General features: G+C 38.7%; 1 protein-coding gene across 4 annotated transcripts in view; it reads left to right on the top strand.

Annotated features, from left to right (window-relative positions):
* Positions 1–26506, top strand: part of sipa1l1 (signal-induced proliferation-associated 1 like 1) — a 75114-nt gene that overhangs the window by 42867 nt on the left and 5741 nt on the right. For all 4 annotated transcript variants that reach the window (XM_051960897.1, XM_051960898.1, XM_051960895.1 and 1 more), the window contains 15 exons: positions 2714–2817; positions 3211–3368; positions 10756–11335; positions 13098–13196; positions 13813–13988; positions 14373–14660; positions 16121–16270; positions 16840–16970; positions 19630–19727; positions 19998–20485; positions 22686–22877; positions 23664–23832; positions 24230–24464; positions 25606–25776; positions 25881–25992. In XM_051960897.1, coding sequence (XP_051816857.1) covers positions 2714–2817; positions 3211–3368; positions 10756–11335; positions 13098–13196; positions 13813–13988; positions 14373–14660; positions 16121–16270; positions 16840–16970; positions 19630–19727; positions 19998–20485; positions 22686–22877; positions 23664–23832; positions 24230–24464; positions 25606–25776; positions 25881–25992 — 3151 coding nt within the window. The remainder of the gene's footprint in view (positions 1–2713; positions 2818–3210; positions 3369–10755; positions 11336–13097; positions 13197–13812; positions 13989–14372; positions 14661–16120; positions 16271–16839; positions 16971–19629; positions 19728–19997; positions 20486–22685; positions 22878–23663; positions 23833–24229; positions 24465–25605; positions 25777–25880; positions 25993–26506) is intronic.

Here is a 26506-nt window from a genome sequence, read left to right as displayed (position 1 = left end):
ATTAACATAATTATTTAAAAAAACAAACTAATGAAACAGGCCTGGACAAAAAGGATGGTACCTCTATAAAAGATTGAAAACTATTTGACCAGAGTGACATGATTAACTCAGGTGTGTCATTTAATTGACATCACAGGTGTTTCCAAACTCATAATCAGTCAGTCTGCCTATTTAAAGGGAGACAAGTAGTCACCCTGCTGTTTGGTGAAAAGGTGTGTACCACACTGAACATGGACAACAGAAAGCGAAGGAGAGAATTGTCCCAGGACATCCGAAAAAAAATTATAGACAAACATCTTAAAGGTAAAGGCTATAAGACCATCTCTAAACAGCTTGAAGTTCCTGTGACAACAGTGGCTCATATTATTCAGAAGTTCAACACCCACGGGACAGTAGCCAACCTCCCTGGACGTGGCCGCAAGAGGAAAATTGATGACAAATTGAAGAGACGGATCGTTCGAATTGTATCCAAAGAGCCCAGAGCAACCTCCAAAGAAATTAAAGGTGAACTCCAAGGCCAAGGTACATCAGTGTCAGATCGCACCATTCGTCGTTGTTTGAGCCAAAGTGGACTTCATGGGAGACGACCAAGGAGGACACCACTGCAGAAAAAAACTCATAAAAAAGCCAGACTGGAATTTGCAAAAATGCATGTTGACAAGCCACAAAGCTTCTGGGAGAATGTCCTTTGGTACAGATGAGACCAAACTGGAGCTTTTTGGTAAGGCACATCAACCCTATGTTCATAGACTCAAAAACCAAGCATACGAAGAAAAGAACACTGTCCCTACGGTGAAACATGGAGGAGGCTCAGTAATGTTTTGGGGCTGCTTTGCTGCATCTGGCACAGGGTGTCTTGAAAGTGTGCAAGGTACGATGAAATCTGAAGACTATCAAGGCATTCTGGAGAGAAATGTGCTGCCTAGTGTCAGAAAGCTTGGTCTCAGTCGCAGGTCATGGGTCTTCCAACAGGACAACGATCCAAAACACACAGCCAAAAACACCCAAGAATGGCTGAGAGAAAAGCGTTGGACTATTCTAAAGTGGCCTTCTATGAGCCCAGATCTGAATCCCATTGAACATATGTGGAAGGAGCTGAAACATGCCATTTGGAGAAGACACCCATCAAACCTGAGACAACTGGAGCTGTTTGCTCATGAGGAGTGGGCCAAAATACCTGCTGACAGCTGCAGAACGCTCATTGACAAATACAGAAATCATTTAATTGCAGTGATTGCCTCAAAAGGTTGTGCAACAAAATATTAAGTTATGGGTACCATCATTTTTGTCCAGCCCTATTTCATTAGTTTGTTTTTTTAAATAATTATGTTAATCAACAATTCAAAAGTGATGGCTGATTTTGATTATTTAATTTTCAATAAATTTTTATTTATTGTTACTTTTGTGAGTTTCAAGTGATTTCAGTGAGAATTGTGGGTTTTTCCTTCTTTAACTGAGGGGTACCAACAATTTTGTCCACGTGTGTATATAAATACATCTGTGCTGCAAAATCCCACAAAATTTAAAAATCCGCAATACAGTGAGGGTGTGAAAAGTGAACTGCGAGATGGCAAGGGATCACTGTACCAGGTTTTTCATTAGTATAAGGCTGTGCAGAGTGAGGACCAATATGAGACAACAGATTGAAATAAATTGTGTAAAGACAGTTGTCAGAGAATTTGGCTTTATTTCATCAATTTGCCTTCAACACTCGTAACCCTCAGTCTTGGAGATAGCATATGTAATACCTTGTCTTTGCAAATTGCTGCTCTTTTCTGCCCCTCTTTTAACAGCAGTTTTAGTCCACTTGTATACCACTGGCTTTCCTGACTCATTTTTAATGGTTGTTAAATTTCCTCAAAATTTTCTTTAATTTCAGACATGTGGCAAATGGCTTTTGAAATCTTACAGTTCTTTTGTGATATTAATTCTCCCCTTTGCCTCACCATCTCTGCATTAGTGCCAAACAAGATTGATGTTTAGTTTATCTTTACTAATTCTGTACAACTTTTCCAAACCTGTGTTTAATGTTCTACCCTCCGAATTATCCTAATACTAGCAGTCAAACTGTCACGGTCACCTCATGCAGAGAATGTAACTCAGCTCCAGTCTCCTCTAGTAAATGAAATACAGTCATGCAGGACACTCCCTATAGGAGAGTAATCAATTGAAGTAATCGACTAAGGTTAAGTACAGCCTCCTATACACTACTGTATGTGAATGTTTTGTTCTTTGAGTAGAACCCATCAATACTAGACTGTGGAGGTGGTAATTAACGTACAGTGTCTCTCTTCAGGGTCAGAGGCTAGTAATGGTTCAGGGAACACCAGGCCCTCAGCATTTTCCTTAGAGGACCATGGAGAAACATAAAGATGATGATTCATAGAATGTAACTTTTGCAGGGAAAAATAATAATAGCAATGTGCTGTTTATTTCATTTATTTTTTAAAGGTTTTTACTCTAAATTAGAATTTATGGGTCACTGTAAAACTAAAATTTCAAGGTACTTTATCAATAGTTTCATCAAATATTCTTTTTAAATTATTTTGTATATTATATGATACATTTTTAAAAATCCATAAATCCATCTGAGGACATTGTCCAGTTGCAGGATATTGCTATGACAAAAATATTGTATTTTATATTGTATTGTATTTTATATATTATATTTTTCTTTTCATATTTGAAAACCATGCATTTGTATGCTCTACAGCTGACTCGACAGGCACCCACTCCTTATATACCACTTACAAGGATTATGAGATCATGTTTCATGTGTCCACCATGTTGCCCTACACACCCAACAATAAGCAGCAGGTATGTTAATTTAAGGGGTCATAGTTTCAACACACTGAAGTCTTTATTGTTTATTGTTTATTAGGATCCCCATTAGCTCCCACAAGTGGTTGGTAGTCTTCCTGGGGTCCACACATACTTGTTGTGTTTTTTAAATAAAATAGCCATTTACGTTACACTTGTGGAAAACAGGATATTTTACATGATCCTATCTTAATTTTGTTAATTTTTAATGTGGCACAGCAATTGTCTAATTAATGCAATAGATAAAGCACTGTTTTTAATTTCTAAATGTTCATCACGTTTTATAAATATTCTTTTAACTACGATTTATTTCTTTGTTGCATTTTCTGGATATCTTATTTAATATCTCATATTCTAATTGTATTTTCTGCTGATCTTGAATTTTTCCAGTTACTGAGGAAGCGTCATATTGGGAACGATATCATCACAATTGTGTTCCAGGAACCTGGGGCACTTCCTTTCACCCCAAAGAACATTCGCTCACACTTCCAGCATGTCTTTGTGATTGTGCGTGCACATAACCCTTGTTCCGACAGCAGCTCCTACAGGTAAGATTCTACACTGAATTTTGCTCTTGTGGTGAATTTAAGCTTTCTGTAAATGTGTCTACATATTATATAGTGATGTGAGAGGTTCCTGAATTTGCATCTAAAATGGCATCCAAGCATTCATTTATAATATCCAACCATCATTGTCAAGCATGAAAGAGGCAAAAGAAAGGTATAAGGAATTTTTACTTTACAAATTCTGGACAGATTTGCATGAGAGAAGATCACAGACAGCCTCCACAATTATTACAAATTAGTGCAGGTCCCCAGGTAGTACTAGTACTGTGTGAAAACAATTTGTTAAATTCTGCATTTAATACTTTTATTATATCTATGCTTTGCACATGATCTAATTAAAAAAACTGAGGTTAGGGCAAACCCATCCATCAATGCTGAAACAATAATGGTCTTAACTGTTGGCTTAAGCAGTTGTACAACTCTCATTTCCTTTGAAGGTCCATCATTCCATCATGAAGTAGGCAGTGAGTGTTGAGAGCCCTCTCTGCAGCTCACAATTTATAACTACATTGTCAGAGATGTGTAACATAAAATGTACAATGTACCAGACTGAAGTAATTGTTATGAAATAATTAACATTCTGCTTTTCATCTGTTTCTTCTTTAAAACTCTTCAGCTGTGAAGGACACTTAATTCAGTTTATTTCTGCCTCTGTCTTGTTATCTAGTTTTCTGTCCGTATGCCTCTGACTCTTCCTCCCTCTCCCACTAATGGCTGTTTTAATTGCTGTCTGAGCACATTGTGCGAGGTCTTAATTGTCCCCCATGGGGCTACTCTGTTACTGAGCAACATCACATACACCACCACACACATGTGAGAAAAAGGGCCCTGTACCAGAGTGGATATGGAGCCAATACTATTTCCATGTGCCTTCTGTGATTCACAAATATGAATTAAGTTTTTTGAAATGAAAGATAATTTTACACACACACTGCACAGAGGTGAAACATCTGATTTTAGAAATAAATTATGATTCATAGTCACCATAGGAAATTTTGCTGAGTCATAATGTTACAAATAATAATGACCTCAATGCTTTAAAGCTTTGGGTTGCCTCCTCTGTTTCTGAGCACATGCAGGGAACAAAAACGCATTTCATGATTCAGTTAAGCTCTGCTCACAAAATGTTTTTGCTTTTGGTGGTAACATGCACCTGTTTAATGGTGCACACATTCTTCTTGATTCACTTGGGCTTTCACCTGCTTTGAAGATGAAAGGATGAACTGTTCATCACTGATACGTTATTACCGTCACTTGATCTGACTGAAAATACAATAAGATGAGATTAATCGAGAGTTCCATTTGTGAATTTTTTGGTGGATACAAAGAAACGCATGCACTGTAAAATGAGTTGTGTGAATCAATCGTGGCTCACTAGTGTATTTGTGTGTGTGCTTTCCCCTTGTAGGATGTAACACACCATGCTGTGTATTTTCTGGTCTTAACATCTCTAATGCTGTTAGTATCTCATATAGTTAAATGTAATTGCCTGTTTATTCCAACTGCTTTGAAAATCACTTCCAAATAATATCTTGATTGCAATCTAAAGTCATTTTGATATTAATCAATCAAAGTTTATTTGTATAACCCATTTACAACAGCCCAAAGGGTGACCAAAGTGTCTCAGAGTAAAAAACAAGAAAATAACTTGAAAACAATACAGTTACTTAAAAACAGGACAAACAATCACACACACACTCACACCTACAGGCAAGTTTAGAATAATCAATTAACCTCAGCATATTTTTGGACTGTGGGAGGAAACCGGAGAACCCGGAGGAAACCCACGCATGCACAGGGAGAACATCCATCCAACAACTCCATGCAGAAAGACCCCGGGAAGGCTGGGATGTGAACCAGGGATGTCTAGCTTCAAGGCGAGAAGTGCTAGCCACCGCGCCACTGTGCAGCCCATAAAATATACAGTAAAACAAGAAAATAAACGGCAATAAAACAGCACTAAAATACAAGATCTAAAAGAAATAAAAGTAATAATAATAATGTCACCATGCCTCTAGGCCGCGAGATCTAGTGAACTTAAGGAAATACATTACAGTGCTGCTGAAAGAAATATTTTGTGGTTGATTATACTTTGTTTAAAAACTGATGGTGTTTTCTCTTTATAAAAATACATCTGCTTTTTCACTCAAATTGAAAAGTAATTAAGAGGTAGTTTCCAGAAATGCAAATAATGCAACAATTTACAAATGCTTTCAGGGCTATGCTTGCATATATAAACTGCTAGCCGTGACAAACATGCATCACATAATACGAGGCAGTAGTGACTGCAATGTCTTTGGGATACAAATTCGTCTCTGTGCAGTCTAATGTAAGTTTCTAGAATTGTTAGAATCATAGAGGAGTACCATTACAGCATTACATTATTCCCGAATTCTGTCACTAGTAGCCTCGCGAATTCTTAACCCAAGTCTTTCCTGAAAAGGAAAGATTTTCCTTTATATTAATTTTATGATGTTGTGCTTCTGCCATTGTCTATAACACATCTTTCCATGTGTCTTAGCCAAACTTTAAATACTGCATAATGTCATTACCTTATACTCTGAGAACTAGTTGTGACAAGAATACAAGAACATAGTATATGTACTTTCCCCACATCCCCCCACACACACACACACACACACACACACACACACACACACACACACACACACACACACACACACACACACACACACACACACACACACACACACACCTCCCACTCCGTCAGGTATTGACATGTTCTTTTTCTTGGCCTGGCTCAGTGGGCAGCAGGTTGTGGATACTGGAAGAGCAGAGCTGCCCACACACTGGATATTTATAAGACCACAAATAACTGAAACTGCAGGATTGTGCTCTTTCATTTCTACTGCCAAACCACCTGCCACGAAGATCACACAGCAGCCACCTAGCCCAGCAGTCCCCACTGTACTACATTTTTCTTTGTGTCTCTCACTTTCCGTTTTTCTCACCCTCATCCACTTTTCTCATTTGTTTTGTCATTTTTTTTCCATTCATTTTTTCTATTCTCTCTGTCTTGCTTTCATACCTCCACCTACATCTCTCCATCACTTTCCTATGTCCTGCATGAGTCACAGGTCTTTGGCTGACTGACTCACAGGTGTTTGAGATCAGAACAAGTGCTTTTACAGCTCCACTGTAATGCATTGAGCGATGTTTGTAGTGATTGAAAAGAATAAGAATAAAAGGTTACATTTTATTTTAATCATTTGTTCTGCCGGCTTATAACCACTTTAGCTGCACCACTCCATAAAACACTTGATGATTCATTTCTAATCTACAGATATACTGGCAAATATAGCTAAGTTTGTTTGTGAGTTGTCAGTCACAGTAGAGATTTTTAGGACTGATAATATGATTGTGGTGGTTCTAATAATAGTTCTAAAAATTGGACTTCTTTGATGTATTGTTTTAAGAACTCATAGTTTTCAGGGAGAGCTGTTTCAGTACAATTCAACTTGGCCCAAAAAATACAGTCAAAAGAACTGCAAAGGAAAAGCATTCATGTCAACTTCCCCATGCAATCACAAGAGAAACTTATGGAGTTTTGCAGAGCTCACTTGGACTATTTGTACTCATTACATGTAGTACCTGGTGCTTGTAAGACTCAATTTTACATCTTTATATACAAAACTTCAGGAACATAATGCTTTACTAACATACTTTTTCATTTTCAATCATGACAAGATATGACAAAATGCGGAGATGGTAATTAAGTTAAACTGTGACCAAGCAGTGTGATGTCATCTTTCTTCTACTGTAGGGGCTGATGTGACTGACCTGCTTTACAGCAAGTATTATATGTTCTCAGTTAAAAATGGCTGCACATTGTTAATTTTAACAACCGATCGATTGATTAACTACATGGTTGGCTACTGATTAGGAAAATTGTTGAAAACTTTCAACTTTTACAATGAAATTTTGCAGAAATTTGTGTGTTGGACATTGAATACTGAGTTCAAGTGACAGGCATTGTATGCATGCATGCAACCTTGTTCACAACTTATCATGCCATTGAAGGAGTTCAACTGAATTGTGATTCAGATCGTGGATTGTGATTCTACCCCAAAAGATTGTCATATAATCTTTTGGACAGATCACCTTACCCCTGACGTAGACACACTATTTGCTTCCCTTCTTGCTTTTGTCTGTAGAGTTCAGTACATGTGCCACAGGAAATATAATCAACATTTGGACAGACTAGTGTATCTGAGGTAATCCCAGGTCAGTCAGTCAGCGCTGTACTGTAAAAGTCTGTGTTCCATCTGCAAGTAAATTTTAATGAGAAAAAAGTGTTTTCTCTCTTACCTCAGTCTGTCACAAAGAAGGAAAGGTGGGAAATGAGGTGTCAACAATTTGACAGTTGGTATAATTGAACACCGCATGTCTCCGATGAGGACAAGTTGTCTCTGAGGTATGTTTAGAAATATGTGGGTGACATAGGTATTGCTTATTAGACAAAGCGATTAATCCTGATGTCAACATGTATACTGATGCATGTCAGCAGGGAACTGTGTGGGATAAGGCCTCCGACTTCCAGTGCTACTTTTGTCAGCTGGCAATTATCACCTGTGAGAGGATCTGTGATTGAGCTCATTTAGTCATAAAGAGGTTGAGACTTGGACAGGTGACCCATGTACAAACATATACCTCTTTAGAGTATGTAAATGACCCTTTCAGGGCTGTGTTAGTTATCTGTTTTAATCAGCTGTTTCAGACTTGGACATTTGGTGTTGTAAGTCTGTGTTGCATTACAGAAAAATGCTTTTTTCCCCTCCAGGAAGTAATCATTTCCCTATCTTTTCAGTCTCCAACACAGTCTTCCTTCCTCAGCTTCATTTTTTTTTGTTTTTCCTCACTCTGGGTTTTGTAGGGCTTTGGCCCAGAGAGTTGGAATAGCAGTCTCCCTTCACTCTCTCCTTCTCTATTTGCTCTCAGTGGCTGCTCAGCTGAGTTCCTGACATACCAGACAGGGTAAAAAGCCTTGGATGACTGTTCCAAGGACTTAATAAAAGGAAAAAGGATGAGGAGAGGAGGGGGTGAAGAGTAGGGAAAACAATAAGGAAAAGGCAGCATGTGCACATTGCCCATATGTAAATTTAAATGAAATCATAATTCCTGTATTTAGACATGCGCTTCTGTTAGGGTAATAAAAACAGCAATAATTTATTTAAGATAGATGACACAGAAAATGAAGCTTATTTTAGCGATAGGTGAAAGATTTGAGTGGAACTAGGTCTGCCTCCTTTAACACTTCAGAATCAAAATCAACTTTATTGATCATTGCACACTTTCATATACAATGAAATTTGTTTTCGAGCTGCCCTGCCAATGGCAGCGTCGGGCATCGCCATTGTGCGGCGCGCACAAAAAAAAAGTTTCTACTTTGTCCTGAGTTACAGTGGTACAATCATAGATTTTGTATTTTTCTATGTTGTCAAACTTGAGTGAACAACAGCATAAAGCTTTACATCATTATCTTTATCCATCGTGTTGTCCTTACCAAAAAATGTTGCCTTGTTTGTGTTTTTATTAGTTTTTTTCCACCAAAAAAATGTTCAAAAATTTCCTAAAAATTTTTTGAAAATGTGGACATTTTCACTGTGAATATATATATATATATATATATATATATATATATATATATGTTCTTTCCACATTTTTAAAGCTTTAAAACGGGTCAATTTGACCCGCAGGTCGACAGGAGAGTTATATATGTATAATAACTCCACTCCCACATACACTACTATTCAAAAGTTTGGGGTCACCCGGATGATTTCATGTTTTCCGTGAAAACTCTCACTTTTATTCATGTGCTAACATAATTTCACGACGGTTTTCTAATCATCAATTAGTGTTTTAACATGATTAGCTAACACAATGTAGCATTAGAACACAGGAGTGACGGTTGCTGGAAATGAGCCTCGGTACCCTATGTAGATATTCCATTAAAAATCTCCCCTTTCTAGCTAGATTAGAGAATAGAATATCCTTAGAATATCCTCTATTAGTCCCACAAGGGGAAATTTGCATTTTGTCATTTACCACGTGAACAATGTCTAGACTGTATTAATTGAATGTTATCTTCATTGAAAAAAAATGCTTTTCTTTCAAAAATAAGGAAATTTCAAAATGACCCCAAACTTTTGAATGGTAGTGCATGTCAGCTCTTAAAAGAAAATAAATCGTAATAACATTAATACTTCAAGCAGGGATCGATGGATTATCAGCTCAGTTTACGCTGATATTTGGTATTTTTATCTTACTAGTATCATTATTTTTATTGGCCGATTATCGCAGCACAAACAAATGTTGGCTCTGATTCAGCTGGCTTTCTCTCTCTCTCTCTATTCATTCTGTGGTCTCAAGCAATGTCCCACCCACATTGCTATCTGATTGGTTGTTACACATCATGATTAACAGCAAATTTCCCCTTGTGGGACTAATAGAGGATATTCTAAGGATAACAGCCTTTCACAATTATTGTTTACACAGAGAGAGGGAGAAAGAAAGAAACACATAGCTCATCTGAGTGCATTTTCAAAGCAGAGAAGCCCCTGTGAATAAGTGGAGTTGTGTTTGGATTGTGAGGCAGCAGATATTGCTGAAGGTAAATTCTACGGTCTTCCACAAGCATTCCTAATTTTACACGGAAAGACCTCAATAATTCACTTGTATGATGCAGGTGATGCAGCTGAAACACACTTTACTTATGGTTGTAAGTGCTTAATGAAGAAGCCTAGCTATCAATAACAGGCTCCCTGCTATCATGCATTGTTAATATATAGCATTTGATGTACGTATGCATACATTTAGTAATAATAATCTTTATTAATGAAGTAGTCTAATTTTGAAGTACAGGTTCCCTGCTATCCCAAGCTTATAATATTATAACACTTAATGTATGTATGTATGAATTCAATAATATTAGTCCTTATTAATTAACAAACCCAGTCATATTTGACAGATTTCCTGCTATCATTTGCTGTTTATGTAAAATGCAAAATGTGTATCAGTTCCAAATACTGGTTATTGGCCTTTCTCTGTTACCAATTTTTGATATTGACATCGGCCCTTAAAAAACGAAACAAAAACCTGTTGGTTGACCCCAACTTCAAGCTTTGGATGTGATATTTTGTGTTGATTTACTGTATAATAATACCACTGTATTTAAGTCACAGAATCAGTTACATTGTAACAAATACCCACATGAAACTGACAACACTGTGAACTATATTGTTGGCTATACGAGAACTTGTAACTTGCAAGTTGTTAACCGTTAGTGCTTTTCTCCTTTTTCTTCTCCCATTTTTATCCCCATTCCTCCTTCTTATTCCTTCCCTTGTAGCGTGGCGGTTACCCGTTCCAAAGATGTGCCCTCTTTTGGCCCTCCTATCCCAGAAGGTGTGACATTCCCAAAGTCATCTGTGTTCCGGGACTTCTTGCTGGCCAAAGTCATCAATGCAGAAAATGCTGCCCACAAATCACACAAGTTCCGGGCCATGGCCACCCGAACTCGGCAGGAGTACCTGCGTGATCTGGCTGAGCGCCACACCACCAGCACACCAATTGACCCCTCTGGAAAGTTCCCTTTCATCTCACTTGCCCACAAGAAGAAAGAGAAGAGCCGGCCGTATGGAGGGGCTGAGTTGCGCAGTTATGGGGCGGTGACCTGGCCAGTTCATGCTGAGGATCATGGGAATGGAGGAGAATTGGAGGCCCTTCTGTCTATTTCCAATGACTTTCTCATCCTGTTAGACCAAGAGGCCAAGGCTGTGGTGTTCAACTGTGCCACTAAGGATGTGATTGGCTGGACACTTAGTAGTCCTGCGTCTTTAAGGATTTTCTATGAGCGGGGAGAAAGTGTGTCTCTGAGGAGTATCGGTAATAACACAGAAGATTTCAAAGAGGTGGTGAAACGTCTAGAGGTTAGAGGACACACACGCATCAATACATTACATATGGGATAAGACTGATGGTTGTGGGTTCAATGTGCTAAGAAATCAAAGGCAATGAAATTTACATTACACCAGTCATAGACATTTGTTGGTGTTCTGGTCTACTGTCATTTCTGTGGGCATGGCCACTCCATGTTCAAGATCAAATTTCACTTGGTGAATTTATTTATTTTTTTGGACCAAAAGAATTGTGTTTCATTGATTTGAAAACAAAAATGACATAACTTCATTCACATATAGATCAGAATCATACTGAGAAACCAAATCAATGAGAAATGCTGTGGCAACCATTAATCATTTACCTGGCCTACACACAGTCTCTCCTACTATTCAGTGTTAGCTGTCTGTCTGCCAGAATCACAACATTTTTGTGTCTACAGGCCAAAGCTGCTGTCTCATTACTGGTCTCAGCTTATTGAGGGAGTTTTCAAAACACCTCTGGACAACATACTCCTAATGGCTCATACACCTACACATACAGTGAAGTGATGTTAGTTCGTCCTTAGCTGTTTCCATGGAAACTGGCTGGAAAAAAGGTGTTTTCTTATATAATCATCAGGGCTTTAGAATGCATTCATTTCACCAGCCTCTCCCCACCTTCAAACAGTGAGCGTGTGTGCAAATGTGTATGTGATGGTTTTGATCATGAATTTATGTAACCTGGATTGATTCCACTATCTTTTTTTGCACACATACACGCACACATATTTGAACATGCACACGTTGCTATTTGGCTCAGGACTCAGAAACTGATGGCATGTTGCATTTCATACATCTGGCATTAATCTTAAATCGTTTGGACTGCCTCAGTGATAGAGTGAAAAAGGGAAGTGTCCTTGGGCCACCCACCTTTTGAAGCTAGTCTCTCTCAGACTCCCACTGTTTATCTGTCTCTCTTTTTTTACTCAAATTCTCCCCCCCCCCCCCCCCCCCCCCTTAACTCTTTTTTTCCCTGTTTTACTTGCAATCTCTTCAGTCCCTGTACACATTCGGAAACATAAGAGCACACAATAATAATTAATATCAGGTTCCAGTTTGCAGCACATCAGTAGACACAGAGAGAGAGGGATGGGCTTTGATCAATTAGTTTTACCAGATAATTTAAAAATTAATTGGTTGCTGCTTGCAGTTTGATGGGTAATCCAGGCTGTTTCTCTTTCAAAGTGTATCTATTTTTTAACTTCTCCACCTCACTCTGAAATGGAAGCATGACCGCTTTACAGCACTCCTCCACTCTGCCTGAATGCTAAGACTCTCATCCTTCTATGAAAAAAGACTAAGTTCAAAAACATTTCTTCAAAGCAAAACAGCTTTGCGTTGACACAGACTCAAGTTTCACAGCAAGAGACAAACCAAATTTCATTTCTGTCTTATGTTGAGTGAATGTGAATGTACTCACAGACATCTAGTGAGAGGTTTACTACTTACTTTGAAGCACCAATTCATCTTCATTTATGCCTTTAAGTTTTTTAGGGATCATTTAAATTGTTTCAAAAAAATCTCCTCTCCAGCTCATGAATAAGCATATGTTTGCACTAATAATGTTCACACATACAGATATTTGCAAACTGATATAATTCCATAAAAAAATTTAAATTCCAGTATCCTGTTAAGTAACAGATTCTGTTCATAAAGAGACATTAACCTGTTGGATTTTTTTCACCATTTGTCTTTCATGTTACTTTATCTCTCAACTGTACTTTGTGCATCTCTCTATCCTCCATATGTCCAGTTCCTCACTAAAGGATGTGACACATCAGAGATGACGCTTCGTCGAAACGGCTTGGGTCAGCTCGGCTTTCATGTGAATTATGAAGGCATCGTGGCTGAGGTATCTGTCTATACGTAACTTAAATGTATGGGGTAGTTACATAACACATTAAGAGCTGCTTTATAGGAAACAAAGACAAAAATAATGTGCCTAACACTATAGTGTCTTGTTGCTGTATACATTAAAAAAAATCCTGTTGAACAACTTGAGGTTACAATGCATCTGTTCTTCCAGTGAAAACAATCATATTAACAAAATGATGATGCGTAACAAGGTAGTATAATTAACACGGACATGCATACCACATTTTCTGTTTTTGCTCTGCCTTGATTAAAAACATTTAGTATGTGCAGCTGCTCCCTTTCAGGCTTGTGAGAGACAACCCTGCAAAATTGCTGTAACTCATTTTAGACATATACAGAAAAGCAGCAGGACAATGTCAGTGACATGTTTGTATGCTATGCTCTGCATAATCTTAGCACATGTGACAGCGACTCAATGTCCAGCTTGTGAAATGCCACGTTGTTACTAATTTCTTTACTAATTTTTTGTCCAACTGAGAAACTGCATTGAACATAACCACAAGAAACTTCAAGTCTTTGCTTTAGGTGTTTGTAGTATTATTTTGTAGTATTTTTAACACATTGGACAATATGATGAAACTGTTTAATTCCAGGTGGAGCCATATGGCTACGCCTGGCAAGCAGGGCTGCGACAAGGAAGCCGTTTGGTAGAAATCTGCAAAGTTGCTGTAGCAACTCTGACTCATGAGCAGATGATTGACCTCCTACGGACATCAGTGTCAGTGCGTGTTGTTATCATCCCACCACATGATGATGCCACTCCACGCAGGTAGGTAGAAAGGGAAATTGTGTGCACATGTTTTAGTTGGTTGTCAACACTAGCAGTTTGTTTATTATATTTTGCTATTAAATACACAGTAAATCGAGTAACTGTTATGCGTGATTGTTAGTAATGCATTAGAAATCACATTAATATAAAAAGCCAAATTAAGTGCTTGTGCACATAGCCAAAAAAGAGCAGACATGCTCTTTGCTTTATTTGTTTAAAATGTCACAAATCCCTTTTTTTTCAGTCCCAGTCAAACAAAATACAATACAATACAAGAACTTTATTTATCCCCGGAGGGAAAGTCAATATAGATTCAGTACAAAATGCCAAGTATGTAACCACTCATTGACATACACACTAAACCTTTTTTTGCTGTCTGTACAGGGGCTGTTCAGAGCTTTATCGAATGCCTGTGTCAGAATACAAGGGCAGCAGCAGTGATAGCGGCTCTTTTGAGTACAAGTTCCCCTTCCGCAGCAACAATAACAAATGGCAGAGGACATCAAGTAGCCCTCAGCAGTCACTGACTGCTTCGCCACAGCCTCACACTCCCAACAGGGCCATCAGCCTGGGCAGCTCAGTGGGAAAGACCCTGTCAGCTGAGAGGCTGGAGAGAGGTGCTGTCATCCCACGCAGTGTTAGCAGTGATGGCAGACCGTTAGACACCAAAAGGTTAGAGCCTCTTAACTTTTTTTAGTATGGATCAATGGAATTTTGCATTGAAATATCGCAAAAATATTTTTTGAAAAAACCCTGGCAATAGCTATTGTATTTAGTCAAAAGTCTATTCATGTCACTAAATACATATTTAGCTGTATATTATGTGATGCCAGTTAGCTTTACTGGCTAATGTAATTCATTGCCTGAATGTCTACAGATGTGAACAAAAGTTTAAATACACGTGTGTAAACCATGCATATCGTGGCAGTTTTGAGTTTCCAATGACTCCTAGAACTCAGAATTTTCTACGATGGAATCATGAAGCATGCCTTTTTTGTTCTTTCATGTGTATTATAGGTGTTAGGAAACAGGAAATATGACAACACTTCCTGAGTCAAAAATATACTTGCAGCAATGCTACTATTTTTTTTAAATGTTCCTAGGCCATTGTTTCCGTAACTACCTGTCCACAAGCTTCTGGTTATATATTTGACCACTCATCTTGGCAGAATTTTTGCAGTGGTTGGTTTTCTGAGAGATTTTTTCTTTAGTATAGTCCACAGATTCTTGATGGGCTTTAAGTCTGGACTTTGAGAAGGCCATTGTTGGGGGTCAATGTCTTGTTTAAACACCCAACTGTGTTCAAGATCCAACCTTCTGGCTGATTGTTTTCAGTTTTCCTGAAGCATGTGGAGATCATACTCCTTTATTATTTCATTTACTTTGTGTAAGGCATCACTTCCACTGGCAGCACCATATCATAATACAGCAACAGCTTAGGTGGTAGAGTGGATTGTGTGGTCTCCACAGGCAACAGCCTCTACATAGTATAGCAGAAACTCTAGAAAATATCTTACAGCTGATAGCTGTAACGGTATAACCGTGCATGCTGTTTGTTAGTGTGGAAATAAAGATCTGTCAGACACAAATGTTCATCCAATCACTTACTTCCATTTCAGGACAAGCTGTCATCACATAGACACAATGTCTCACTGTTTTTTTAAAATTCATTGTAATGTCTTCTAAATGCCTTAAGTTTTTTTTTTTTTTAGTTCAAGGAACTCTACAGAAATAGTTAGGTACTGCACCTATGCCTTTTTTATGGTAGGGAAAACCCTGCATAAAGTTTATTTTTATTTTTAGTTTTGATTTTCACCTTGAACACTCTGGTGATTGAAACCAAAAATCACTCCAGATTATGAAAGCTAGTGTGCCAACAATGTGAATAAGACAGAGCCAGTAGTTATGCAGCTGATTTTTAAGCAGAGGCTTTTTAAGTATCCATGACATTTTTTCCATTCTGCCTGTGTGGGGAAACTGCAACCACAAAGTAGCAATCAATTAAATTTCATCTGAACATTGAACATTTAGCTTCTATAAGGCAATGCTTTGTTGATTTCATTTTTTTTATTTTCTTTGCCATGTGCAGATAAATCCTCACTATTTCTATGTGTGTTTTATTTGTACTCCAGGATGTCTCCTGGCAGTGAGAGCTATAGCCTGGCCTCCTCCCTGGCGTTAGGTAGATCCCCTCACAACCGCAGCTCTCCCAGCAACCTTTCCTGTTCCAGTGAAGCATCTGGAAGTTCTGCTCACTGGAGACAGAAGTCCATGCCTGAGCAGTAAGAAAGAGAGGGATTGTCATTGCCAATAAAAAAAATTATACTGCCCTGAAGTACTTCCTTTGTCATTTAATTTACTAATATTTTGTATCTTATATTTTTAGTCATGATAGAGAAGCCATTGGGGATTCATGGTCAGAAGTGTGATCAAGTATCTATCAATTTATTGATTAACTCTGTTGAGTAAAAAGCAATATGTTGTCAGACTATGTTATGCTCCCATTTGCATTTAAGGGGATGATTCATGCATTTCATCTTAGTGACTTAAATCACTTACATTTGTATTTTACTTTTGGCAATATAGCAAAAATTGGTTTGAAATGTACATATTTGATAATTGTAACAGTGTATGGCTCTAGTGTAGTAGAATGACATGTTAGCATTTGTGTCTTTGTGTCTGATAATGCCTCTGACATTGTGATTCTTTTATCGTTCTGTGGGAAGAAATATTAAGTTTTAAACTCTCTTTCTCTGTCAGTTCTAGATCTCCGTTTTTGATCAGTAAAATCACACATCCATCTGATTAAAAGTAAAAAAGTTTCTTCTGATTTTGTTTGCTCTTTCACCAGGTTTGCCAGCAACCGCCATTCTCCAATGTCTGCGGAGAGGCGAGAGGTTGGAGAGGGGGGATCCAGTGGGAAATCCACTCCCAATTGGTCGAGAATGGAGGAAGGTGGGGGAGCTGAACGAGGGTCAACAGGTATGTACTGTGTACTGTATGTAGTCAATAATGTCTGTTGTTAAGAAATAGTGGTAATATTAAGCCTTGTTTTTACTCCAGTGGAGACATAACCACAGACAACGGTGAACACCCATGCATTTGACAAAATTTACACTACACTGACCCTTGCGTACTTACAAATACAGACAGTATAACACCTCTTTTCCACACACTTCTGTATGTGTGTAAATCAATGGGAAGTCTATGTGAGCCACCGTTATCTGGACTATTCAGTTGCTTGACTATGTTGACAGTAAAACTGTGCGAATGTATAATTAGAAAGAAAAACTTGTTTCGATAGTTTAACATACCAGCTATTTAACATACAGTGTGTACACATACTATAGTGGTTCATACATCCTGTAACAAATTATTTCACAAAACGGGCTTCATTTGTTGCATGCTCCATGAACATATTCTATAAAATTGGACAGTAAAAACTAATAAGGTTAGCCTCTCTCTCATTGCTGCGGTAAATTTTTCATCCATCCCTAATGAAGTGCTTTGAATATTGGGAGGCATAGTCCATATGATATACAGAAATATGGACACTAAACTGTGTGGATACAAGGCGTAACACTGGCCATACAGTATACCTGTTTAAAGGCCTGGTTTAAAAGCACTCCACATTGATTTACCTTTACTGGTTTTGAACACAAAAATGTTTGTTTTTATGTCCATGCAAATGGTGTGGTTTTGTATATGCGAAGAATGTGAGGGCAGTTGACGTTTACATAGCAAGTGAGGGAGGGACAGAACAGGAAAGAAATCATCCATATTCATCTGTGTTGCTGAATCTTTTAAATGCCAGGTATCTTGAAAAGTGTCTGAATGATGTTTGTGTTTGCCTCCTCGTTGACAGTGACATTTTTTGCAGCAGCTTTTCCCAGTGTTAATACCTAACTCTGACAGCTCTGCCTTTAACAACACTTCCTTTCCACTTCTCCCCCCTCTCCTCATCTTCCACCTCATTCAAACTGTGAATTATAATGCCTTCTCAGAGATTTTAATGTCCTTGCAATCAAAGTGGTGGAAAGAGAAGAAGACAAACATGAAAGGAAAGTTAGAATTATTGAATGTGGTAAACGGAGGTGTTCACATGGTGATCTCTTGCACTAGACTGCTTTTTTGTAACTTTCCTTTTTCTCCTGTAAGCTTTAATAAAGGAGAAGGAAGAGAAAGACGAAAAATTCCTTTCTTTCCTGTCAGCACAGTTTGGCCAACCAAGTCATTGTGTGTCTTTCCTTCCCTCCCTCCAGTCTGTTCCTCATATTCCACTACTGCCTATGTTTGCCTCTTGTTCATCTTTTCATTCTCTTGTACATTCCCTCTCATTTAATTGCAAGTATCCTCCCATGCACTGTTTTTTTGGGAGCTTTCTTCTTGAATTCAAGCTTGGTCTCAGAAAGCCACAAAGACTGCATTTTCTTTGACCACTCCTCTGATTCCCAGCAGGATGTTGCTCTGGTTGATTGTTGACCAGCCTAGTTTCAGCCATGTCCTCAACCTGTTCCCGACTGCCACAATCACAGTTAAAGACCTTAGTCTTTCATTTTGCGGTTGTTTATAGCACTTATGTCGTTATTGGTCAGGATGGAACAATGTAGACTGGGCCAGCTCAGCTGAAGTCAGCCAAGTGTCCAGACCTACACCATCCACTCCTCCATGTCTGTGGCTTAGGGTTCTGTCCTTCCCTCTGCCTCCCATTTTTACCCCTTGACCTGCTAGTTTTCAGCAATGATAATGTGGCCGGCTCCATCCCAGAATAGCATAAGTCACACAGAGGCCAGAGTCCTCACTTCTGCTCATACTTTTTGTCTCTTGAATTCTGTCACACACAATGGTCCTTTAACGCAATAAGATTTTATGTTATTCATTATTTGATTAATTCATGCAGAAAATTGCTTTGTGTCATGACTTAGCTCTTCTTTCTTTGTATTTAGCCCAACAAAACCTGCAGGCTTTACAGACCAAGACAGCTGGTTTATCTCAGCTATAACTCTCATACAACAAATATGTAGTGATTTATTCTGCATGCGTATGCAGAAGAACTCAGACAAGCAGACATGCACACATGCAACCATCTCTAATTAGTGCAGAGAGCCCGTGGGCCACAGTGAAGCTATGCAGAGTAATGAATATTCTAAATGAGATAGAAGAATTTCTAGATTCGCCCCAGCAGATGTTATGATACCTCCCTTAGCCGTCCCTCTCATGATGCTGTGGTCATTAGCTGCCTACTCTGTATGTCTTGTTGCATAACATCTAGACAATTACACAATAGTCCCATTTATACCCCGAGTTTTGCTTCAGCACACACACACATACTCTCATGTGGCAGAGCTTGCCCAGAACAAACAAAGCCAGCAGGGACCGTCTGGAGAAAAATTTCTATTTGATGGGAATTGTTTTTTTTAAATTTATGACAAGTGATCTGAGGCTTTGTTCATGGACATGGCAGATGCAAGATGAAAACAATGTCAGTGATGTGAGCCTCCTAGAAGCATGATAGCTGTAGAAACAAAATACACATAAATGATTACTTCCCTGTTGAATTATCAACAACTCATCTGTGCACAGGGTCTGTTTACATGTTTGTCACCAACCCTAGCTGTTTGTATTGGTCAATTTACCGCAGATGGTCCAGTCTCTAAGTCTGGTCAAAGCTACTCAGGAGCTCCCCGCATACAGAGGCAGGAACAAGTCATCCACCTATCCCCGAAGAAGGGCAGCCAGGTAAGACTTTACACCTGTCTTGTGAAGGTTACTTACTTACTGTCAGTAATTCCTGACAATACAGTTTGAATACTCTCTAAAAACCATTGGATCACCTAATCTCTGTTAGCATTTGTTTTTAACTCATCCTCAAAATACATTAAATATTATGATATTTTAGAGTAATTTGGTCCCCAGATTACATGTTATTTGCAACATAATATATATTTTTCTAACATAAAATCTCCCTTAATTCTCATTTCGTCTTCTGTTTTCTGTTTATTCTGGTAGTCGGATGGCCCTTACTCTGGTCACTCTAGCAGCAACACTCTATCCAGTACAGCTTCTAGTGGAGGCCACAGTGATAGCGACAAATGGTACGAATTGGGGGCAGGTGGAGGCTCCAGTGGTGACCAGGGTGACACAGAGCCCAATGGCCTGGGAGGAGGAGGTTACCTTCAGGGAGCGTCGGCCGACAGTGGTATTGACACCAGCTCTTATGGAGCCCCTCACCATGTCCACCCCCATTCTCATCATGGCAGCACCACCTCGCTGTTGGCCCCCAGTGGAGGCAGAGACAGCAGGGAGCGTTCAGCATCTCCATGGCATAGTCCAACTGAGGGAGGCCGCAGGATGCTTGAGAGGTCACCTGCTGCTGCTGAGTCTCCTGGCCCTCCAGCGGAAAGGAGCCTAGAAGGGACAGGTCGAAGTCCACCTACTCATCTTCTCGTCAGAGACAGCAGCACCTACAGTCTGAGTGACACTGGATCACACTCGAGGTCTGTCTGTGTGTATTTGTGATAAGTGTTTGTGTGAAGAGTGAGTGGGAAGAGAAGTGAGTGTATTTGTGCAAAACTTTACTTTATTCTTTAAGGCAGTGGTACCACACTTGAGGGTGGGATTATCTAAGACGTCACAAAAAAAATTGTGGGACAGTGAAATGAATAGCAAGACAGAAGAAGATAAATATTTTTCGCTATGTGTATTGTTTCAACTTTTGTCAGAGCTGTGCTTAGTGAAAATGCTTGACTGTCAAAGCTTTTAACAACTCTAGAAAAAAACAAATCTGAGAATAAATTCCCTCTTTGGTTGAACTGCTCATGAACAGCAGTGACCTGGAATGAATTCAGTGTTTCTCAACAACATGTATAGTGTGTGTCCTTGAAGCCAAGAAATTGTAAACCTAGCAAAGGTAGTGCTCAGAACATTAATTTTAAAGAACTATTTACCCTGAAAGAAATGCGATCTTGCCAAAGGCTGAAGTAGCCAGCATTTGAAGCAGATGGCAAACAGTCAGCGTGCGATATATTTATATAAATACACATTTGTGCAGTCCGTGTACTTAACTGCCTTTTTTCTTTTTTTCTGCTTTTTTGTCTGAATTTACTGTTTTGTCACTTTGAAAGAACAGACAGTCAACCATTAGCAAGACTCACACAGCATATAATCTAAAATATAATGGAAAGCATTGAAATACCATGCATAAAGCAATAAATCCTCAAGAACACCTAAAATAACGTAGGGTGATAGGTGATACTGAATAATGCAGGTCAGTTTGTTTCAGGATAAAAGTTTGATCTTAATTTTGTAATTTGTCATGTCAGTATTGGCCTGGCTTCTTCAGCAGGTTTCCAGTTCTCATTTTTCAAGCCAGTATTTCTGCACCCTAGAAGAAACCACCCTAGATAGCCTTTCTGTCAACAAGGCTTCTCTACATTGAAACCAAGTAAAAAGAGTAATTTTAACTCCCACTTATCTTTCCACATTAGGCCTCAGGAAATGTGGAACACGTGTCTCTGTCTTCATAGCCGAACTGGTGTCTAGAACTAAGAGAATTCCAGTGGCCTGCTCTTCCTGTTGGAACAAATCTTAATTCATCGGTTCAGATTAAGTTACAGTTCATGACCTGGACTTCATCTGTCCAGCATTTAAGCTACATTTGTATTCTGTCACCATGGTAAGAAGGACATAAGGGTGTTAGAGCGAGCTCGCCAAGATTGGCTTTACTTTGATATAGTTTTCCCTAACTGACTTATGCTTACATCCTTCCTGGAAATTCTTTGATGAAAGAATGTAACATTTTTAACCTTGTTAAATGCTTAACCCCTGATCGAAATTGATTTCTTAAAGGGTAACAACTCTAAATAGATAATACATAGTAATACAGAGATCTGGTAAGGCATAAAACAATCTGGCATTGCTTTATAATAGTTTATAAACCTTGGATTATGATTCAGCTGGGGTATTTTTCAAATAATTAGAAATTATTAACCACGCCTGACGTACGTCAGCGGGGTTACTGCATTCGCTTCGGTATCTGGCTGGGTAAGTATGTAGGTGGGTGTGTCCGGTCAGATATCTCTGCAAGTGCTGAAGTCAGGATAATCAAACTTCACACTGAAGATCAGTCTAAGGTCCCCTGCTCAGTTGTGGAGTTAGAGGTCAGCAAGATCAAGTAGGAAGGGATATATGTAGGATGATCAAAATTGATACAGAGTATCATGCATGGGTGTGGTTCTGCCCTCTACTGAGGGCTCGTCTAGTTGAAAAAGAAGTTCATTTTTTAAACTTTCGTATATGCTATGTAAAATGAAATATTTAATTGTATTATAATCAAATATTAAATTTCTAGTTTGAGTAAATCACTGTTCAAGCAGTATTTTGCATTTCATTTGGGAGGCCTGGAGTTTGGAGAAGGAGTAAAGAGGCACAAAATCCAAGGTGTTTGTATTCCCAAGTAAAGTCTCCACAGTCTGTGATGATTTGGGGTATCATGCCATCTCCTGGCAATAGTCCACTGATTTTATCAAGTCCAAAGTCAATGTACTTCTACCGGAAGATTTTAGGGCATTTCCTGTTTCTGCTGACAAGCTTTATGGAGATGTTGATTTCCTTTTCACAATATTTAAAATATATGACACGTACCTGTATATCTTTCATCAGCATATTTCTCCGCTCTGTGTTTTCTCTCTTTCTCAGTGCCAGGCACTCAGGCCACAGCTCTCCTAGAGAGGAGTCATCCTCTTCAGCTACCTCCCCTTCATCTCAGTCCTCAGCGTCCCCTGGACCCAAGAGCTTCTACCCCCGCCAGGGTGCTCAGTCCAAGTACTTGATTGGCTGGAGGAAGCCCGGCTCCACCATCAATTCCGTGGACTTTGGAGACACACGCAAGTATGGATAACATTTTTCAAGATGCTGTTATGTTTGGTTTATGTAAAGGCTGCAAACTGAAGTTCACAGTCTTTACATAACAATTTATCACTGCAGTTCTGGACATAAGGAATAACTGAACCAATGACCAACTGGAATAATAAATTTACTGTTTGATTTTTAACTAGAAAGTACTTTGGTCACCTTGAGTGTTGTAAAGTGCTCTATAAATAAATTTTGATTGATTGATTGAACCAATGACCTCCTGGAATAAGGACTACTTTTTAAAAACCTAGCCATTTATGCAGGAACTGGACAAATTATTGCAACGACTAGTACAATACAGTATAATTAAATGTATTCACTTTTACAATAGAACACAAGAAATAATTTTGTGAAGATTAACGTTGCTTTAATGTTGACACTGTGCTTTTTTTCCCTGCATCTTTGGATTATATTGGAATGATTAAATTGAGATTTAGGATGATTCACTGCTGGGTTACTATAGGAGACTGCATTTTATCCTCTTTCTTGTCTCTTTTTTGGTTGTTGTTAATGTTTTTCAGTGGTACAAACATTGATACTGCATGATTACCCCCTTGTGGCTGAAGAGAGTATTGCCCCCAAAACTGTAATGTCAATTAATGTAATTTGACAATAGAAAGCTTTAAAATTGAAGCCTAATGACCACATATCTTTGTTATTTTTTCAGTGTTATTTGGACATAGGGACAACACATTAATAATACAACATGCATTATTTGCCTCACATCTGTGGTTACTTTATATGGCTGCATGTGTGTTTTAGGAAATCTCCAGGAGAAAGTGGAGTAGATGTGGTTCCAACCCCAGCTGCCAGACCATCTCTTAGAGACATGCACTCACCCCAATCTCATGCAAAATCTACTATGGAGGAAGATGTGAAGAGACATAATGCTCCAGATAGTCCCCCACCGCCACGCAAACATAAGGAAAAGGTACTTCTGCTGGCATGTTTATGTATTTTATTACAGAGACATCTAAAAAATTATAATAGGGATTTTTGCAACAATTATCAGCTACTTTAGTAGGTGTTTCTGGTTAGTAGAGCGGCACTAGTTTATTTCTAAAAAGTTGTATCTGTTATAGGTTCACATGTAAACCTCTGTAGGTAGCCCATGTTTGCTCAGTCCATCGTATATTCTATTCATTTTTTCCTTGGTGTAAATTGCATTAGCAAATATTTGTTATAAAATTCAAGCATTAATTAACATCTACGAATGGTTCATTCAACTTCAACAACTTCAGTTTGTTAACGAAATATATTTTATATTCTGTACAATTTTTTTTGATAATGTCTGACCTCTCACCCTGCACCGACCGTTCTGGTAACAGCATGGCCAGAAGTCACCACCAGGCCAGCCTCTCAGTCGCCGGCGCTCACTCCATCGTACCCTATCGGATGAGAGCATTTATCGTGGCCAGCGCCTTCCCCCCCTAAGTGACTCAATTCCTGAACCAGCACTCGGTGCTGATGTTCTCTTTAGTTGCTCTACCCTTCCACGCTCACCCACCACCCGAGGTGTACCCCTGAGACGGCCTTCCTATAAACTAGGAGTCAAACTCCACGGTAAGGATAAGGAGTAGGGTAACTCTCTTGGTGTGCTAAAGGTATATTTCACTGTTGAAGTCCATTAAATTTAAACTTGACATTCAAGAACAATAAATTAGCAAATTAGTCTCATAGACACTTACAGCCATGAACAAAAGTATACTTGTAAAGACCATATGCATCATGGCATGGCAAGAATGCAGAAGTAATTCCCCATCTTCAATATTTAATCTATTTTGTTTAAAGCACCAGTTTCATTGGTAGCAGAACAACAACTGTACCATACACTGTATACTTACAAACAATAGTTTACACAGATGATTCTGGGATCTGGAGCTGCTTTGAAATGCCTCCAAATAACTTTCCCAATGGTTCAACTCAATAGTTTGCTTTTTTAGATTTGTACTGAGCCGATCAGGCTTTCATATTGTAGTTTTTGTGGCAGAGTCTATTGAGTGTTTCAAATGGGCTTAAATAAGTTGCCTTTAAAGGAACCACCAGCTACAGCCAGTCATAATCACTCGCAAAGAGTTAAGAGGACATGTCACTAAGAACGTTTGATTAGCACAGCTTTCTACATTATCAAAACTGCTAATTCAAGTTGCTGTGTATATATTTTCAACCCTGCAGATTTACCGGTAGTCATATTTTTAGAAGACCTATAATGAATCTATGAAAGAACCAAAATTCATGGTTGTTTTTTTTTGTTTCAGTGATTCCATCATAGAAAATTGAGGGTTATAGGAGTCACTGGAAAATTAACATTTGCATGATGTATATGGTCTTAACCAGTGTATGAAAACTATTGTTTGTCTGTGTATCTGGGTATAGTTTAGCTTGCTTGGAGTACCTGGATTGTTTAGAGGTGAAGCACCTCATATTTTTTTTCCACACAGTTGTTGAATTTTCAGATGCATGTATCTATTTATAAAGAAACATATGTGGTAATAGCTCTAAAAGTTGTGTGTTAGTGATGTCCATGGAGTAAGAACAGTGCAGGACAAGTAGGGTAATCCATTCCTGCTAGTTATGTGGTCTGGAGGCCTGTGTGTTAGATCCAATTTTACTGTTACAGATGTGTATCTGCTGCCCTCTTTTGATAGTGGTCAAAGATGTAATTCATTTTGTGTTAATTTCTTTGCACAACTTTAATTAACAGGTGACCTTTCAGCATCTGACACATCACTGGTGGACTTGGTGGAGCGTCATCGTGGACCTCTACCTCAGGAACTGATGCCCCTTCCATCTTCGGACAGGGATAGTCCACTAGAATGGACACACCTGGTGGATGTGGCTAACACGTTTGAGAATGAGAGAAACACACAATATGGTATAGTTTGTTTGTTCATATCATTACTGCATACAAATAAATGCACACACCTCTTTATGGTATGACCTTTATTTTCACTTTTGTACTTTTATGTCACCTTCCAGTCCAGAGGAGTTATGTATTTGGGGATGCAAACCACCGAAGCAGTGGTGCCTCTAGTCCCCAACAACCCCACATAGAACTGCAGCCTGTTCCAATGTCACGGCCCTCATCAAGGTAACACTACATGTATACAGCATTCTCTGCCTTTGCGTTTTGCATTTGCATTACAACCCATTAAAACAAGAAAGGTAAGCACAGGTGACCCCAGGACTGCAACTCGTCATTTTTTGACATCTGAATCTGTTGCTCTGATTTTTGAAGGATGCCATATAGTCAGTATCTTAATTAAAGCAAATAATAGTAATTTAATGATACAAAGACAAACTTAGTTCATTGTCTTCTCATCGTGTAGCACCTATTTATGCAGTTCCAGGTGTTTTACATGTTTTATTCTATATTCATGTCCTTTGGTTCAAAATAAATTTGATTGACTTGGGACCCATTTTGATGTTATTGACAGTAATATAAGAAAGTTTAGCATCTAACCAGAAAGTACAAACAATATCGAGTATGTATGGATTCAAATAGATCAGTAAATGTACAGAGTAAGCAGGGCAGTACCTGATTTACTTTGTTTCGATAAAATTTCACTTCCATTGCTTTTTGTTAGGTGCTCCACAAGTACCAA

This window comes from Acanthochromis polyacanthus, chromosome 16 (genome assembly GCF_021347895.1).
Source record: "Acanthochromis polyacanthus isolate Apoly-LR-REF ecotype Palm Island chromosome 16, KAUST_Apoly_ChrSc, whole genome shotgun sequence".
Lineage (NCBI taxonomy): Eukaryota > Metazoa > Chordata > Actinopteri > Pomacentridae > Acanthochromis > Acanthochromis polyacanthus.
This window is presented reverse-complemented; position numbering and strand designations above follow the sequence as displayed.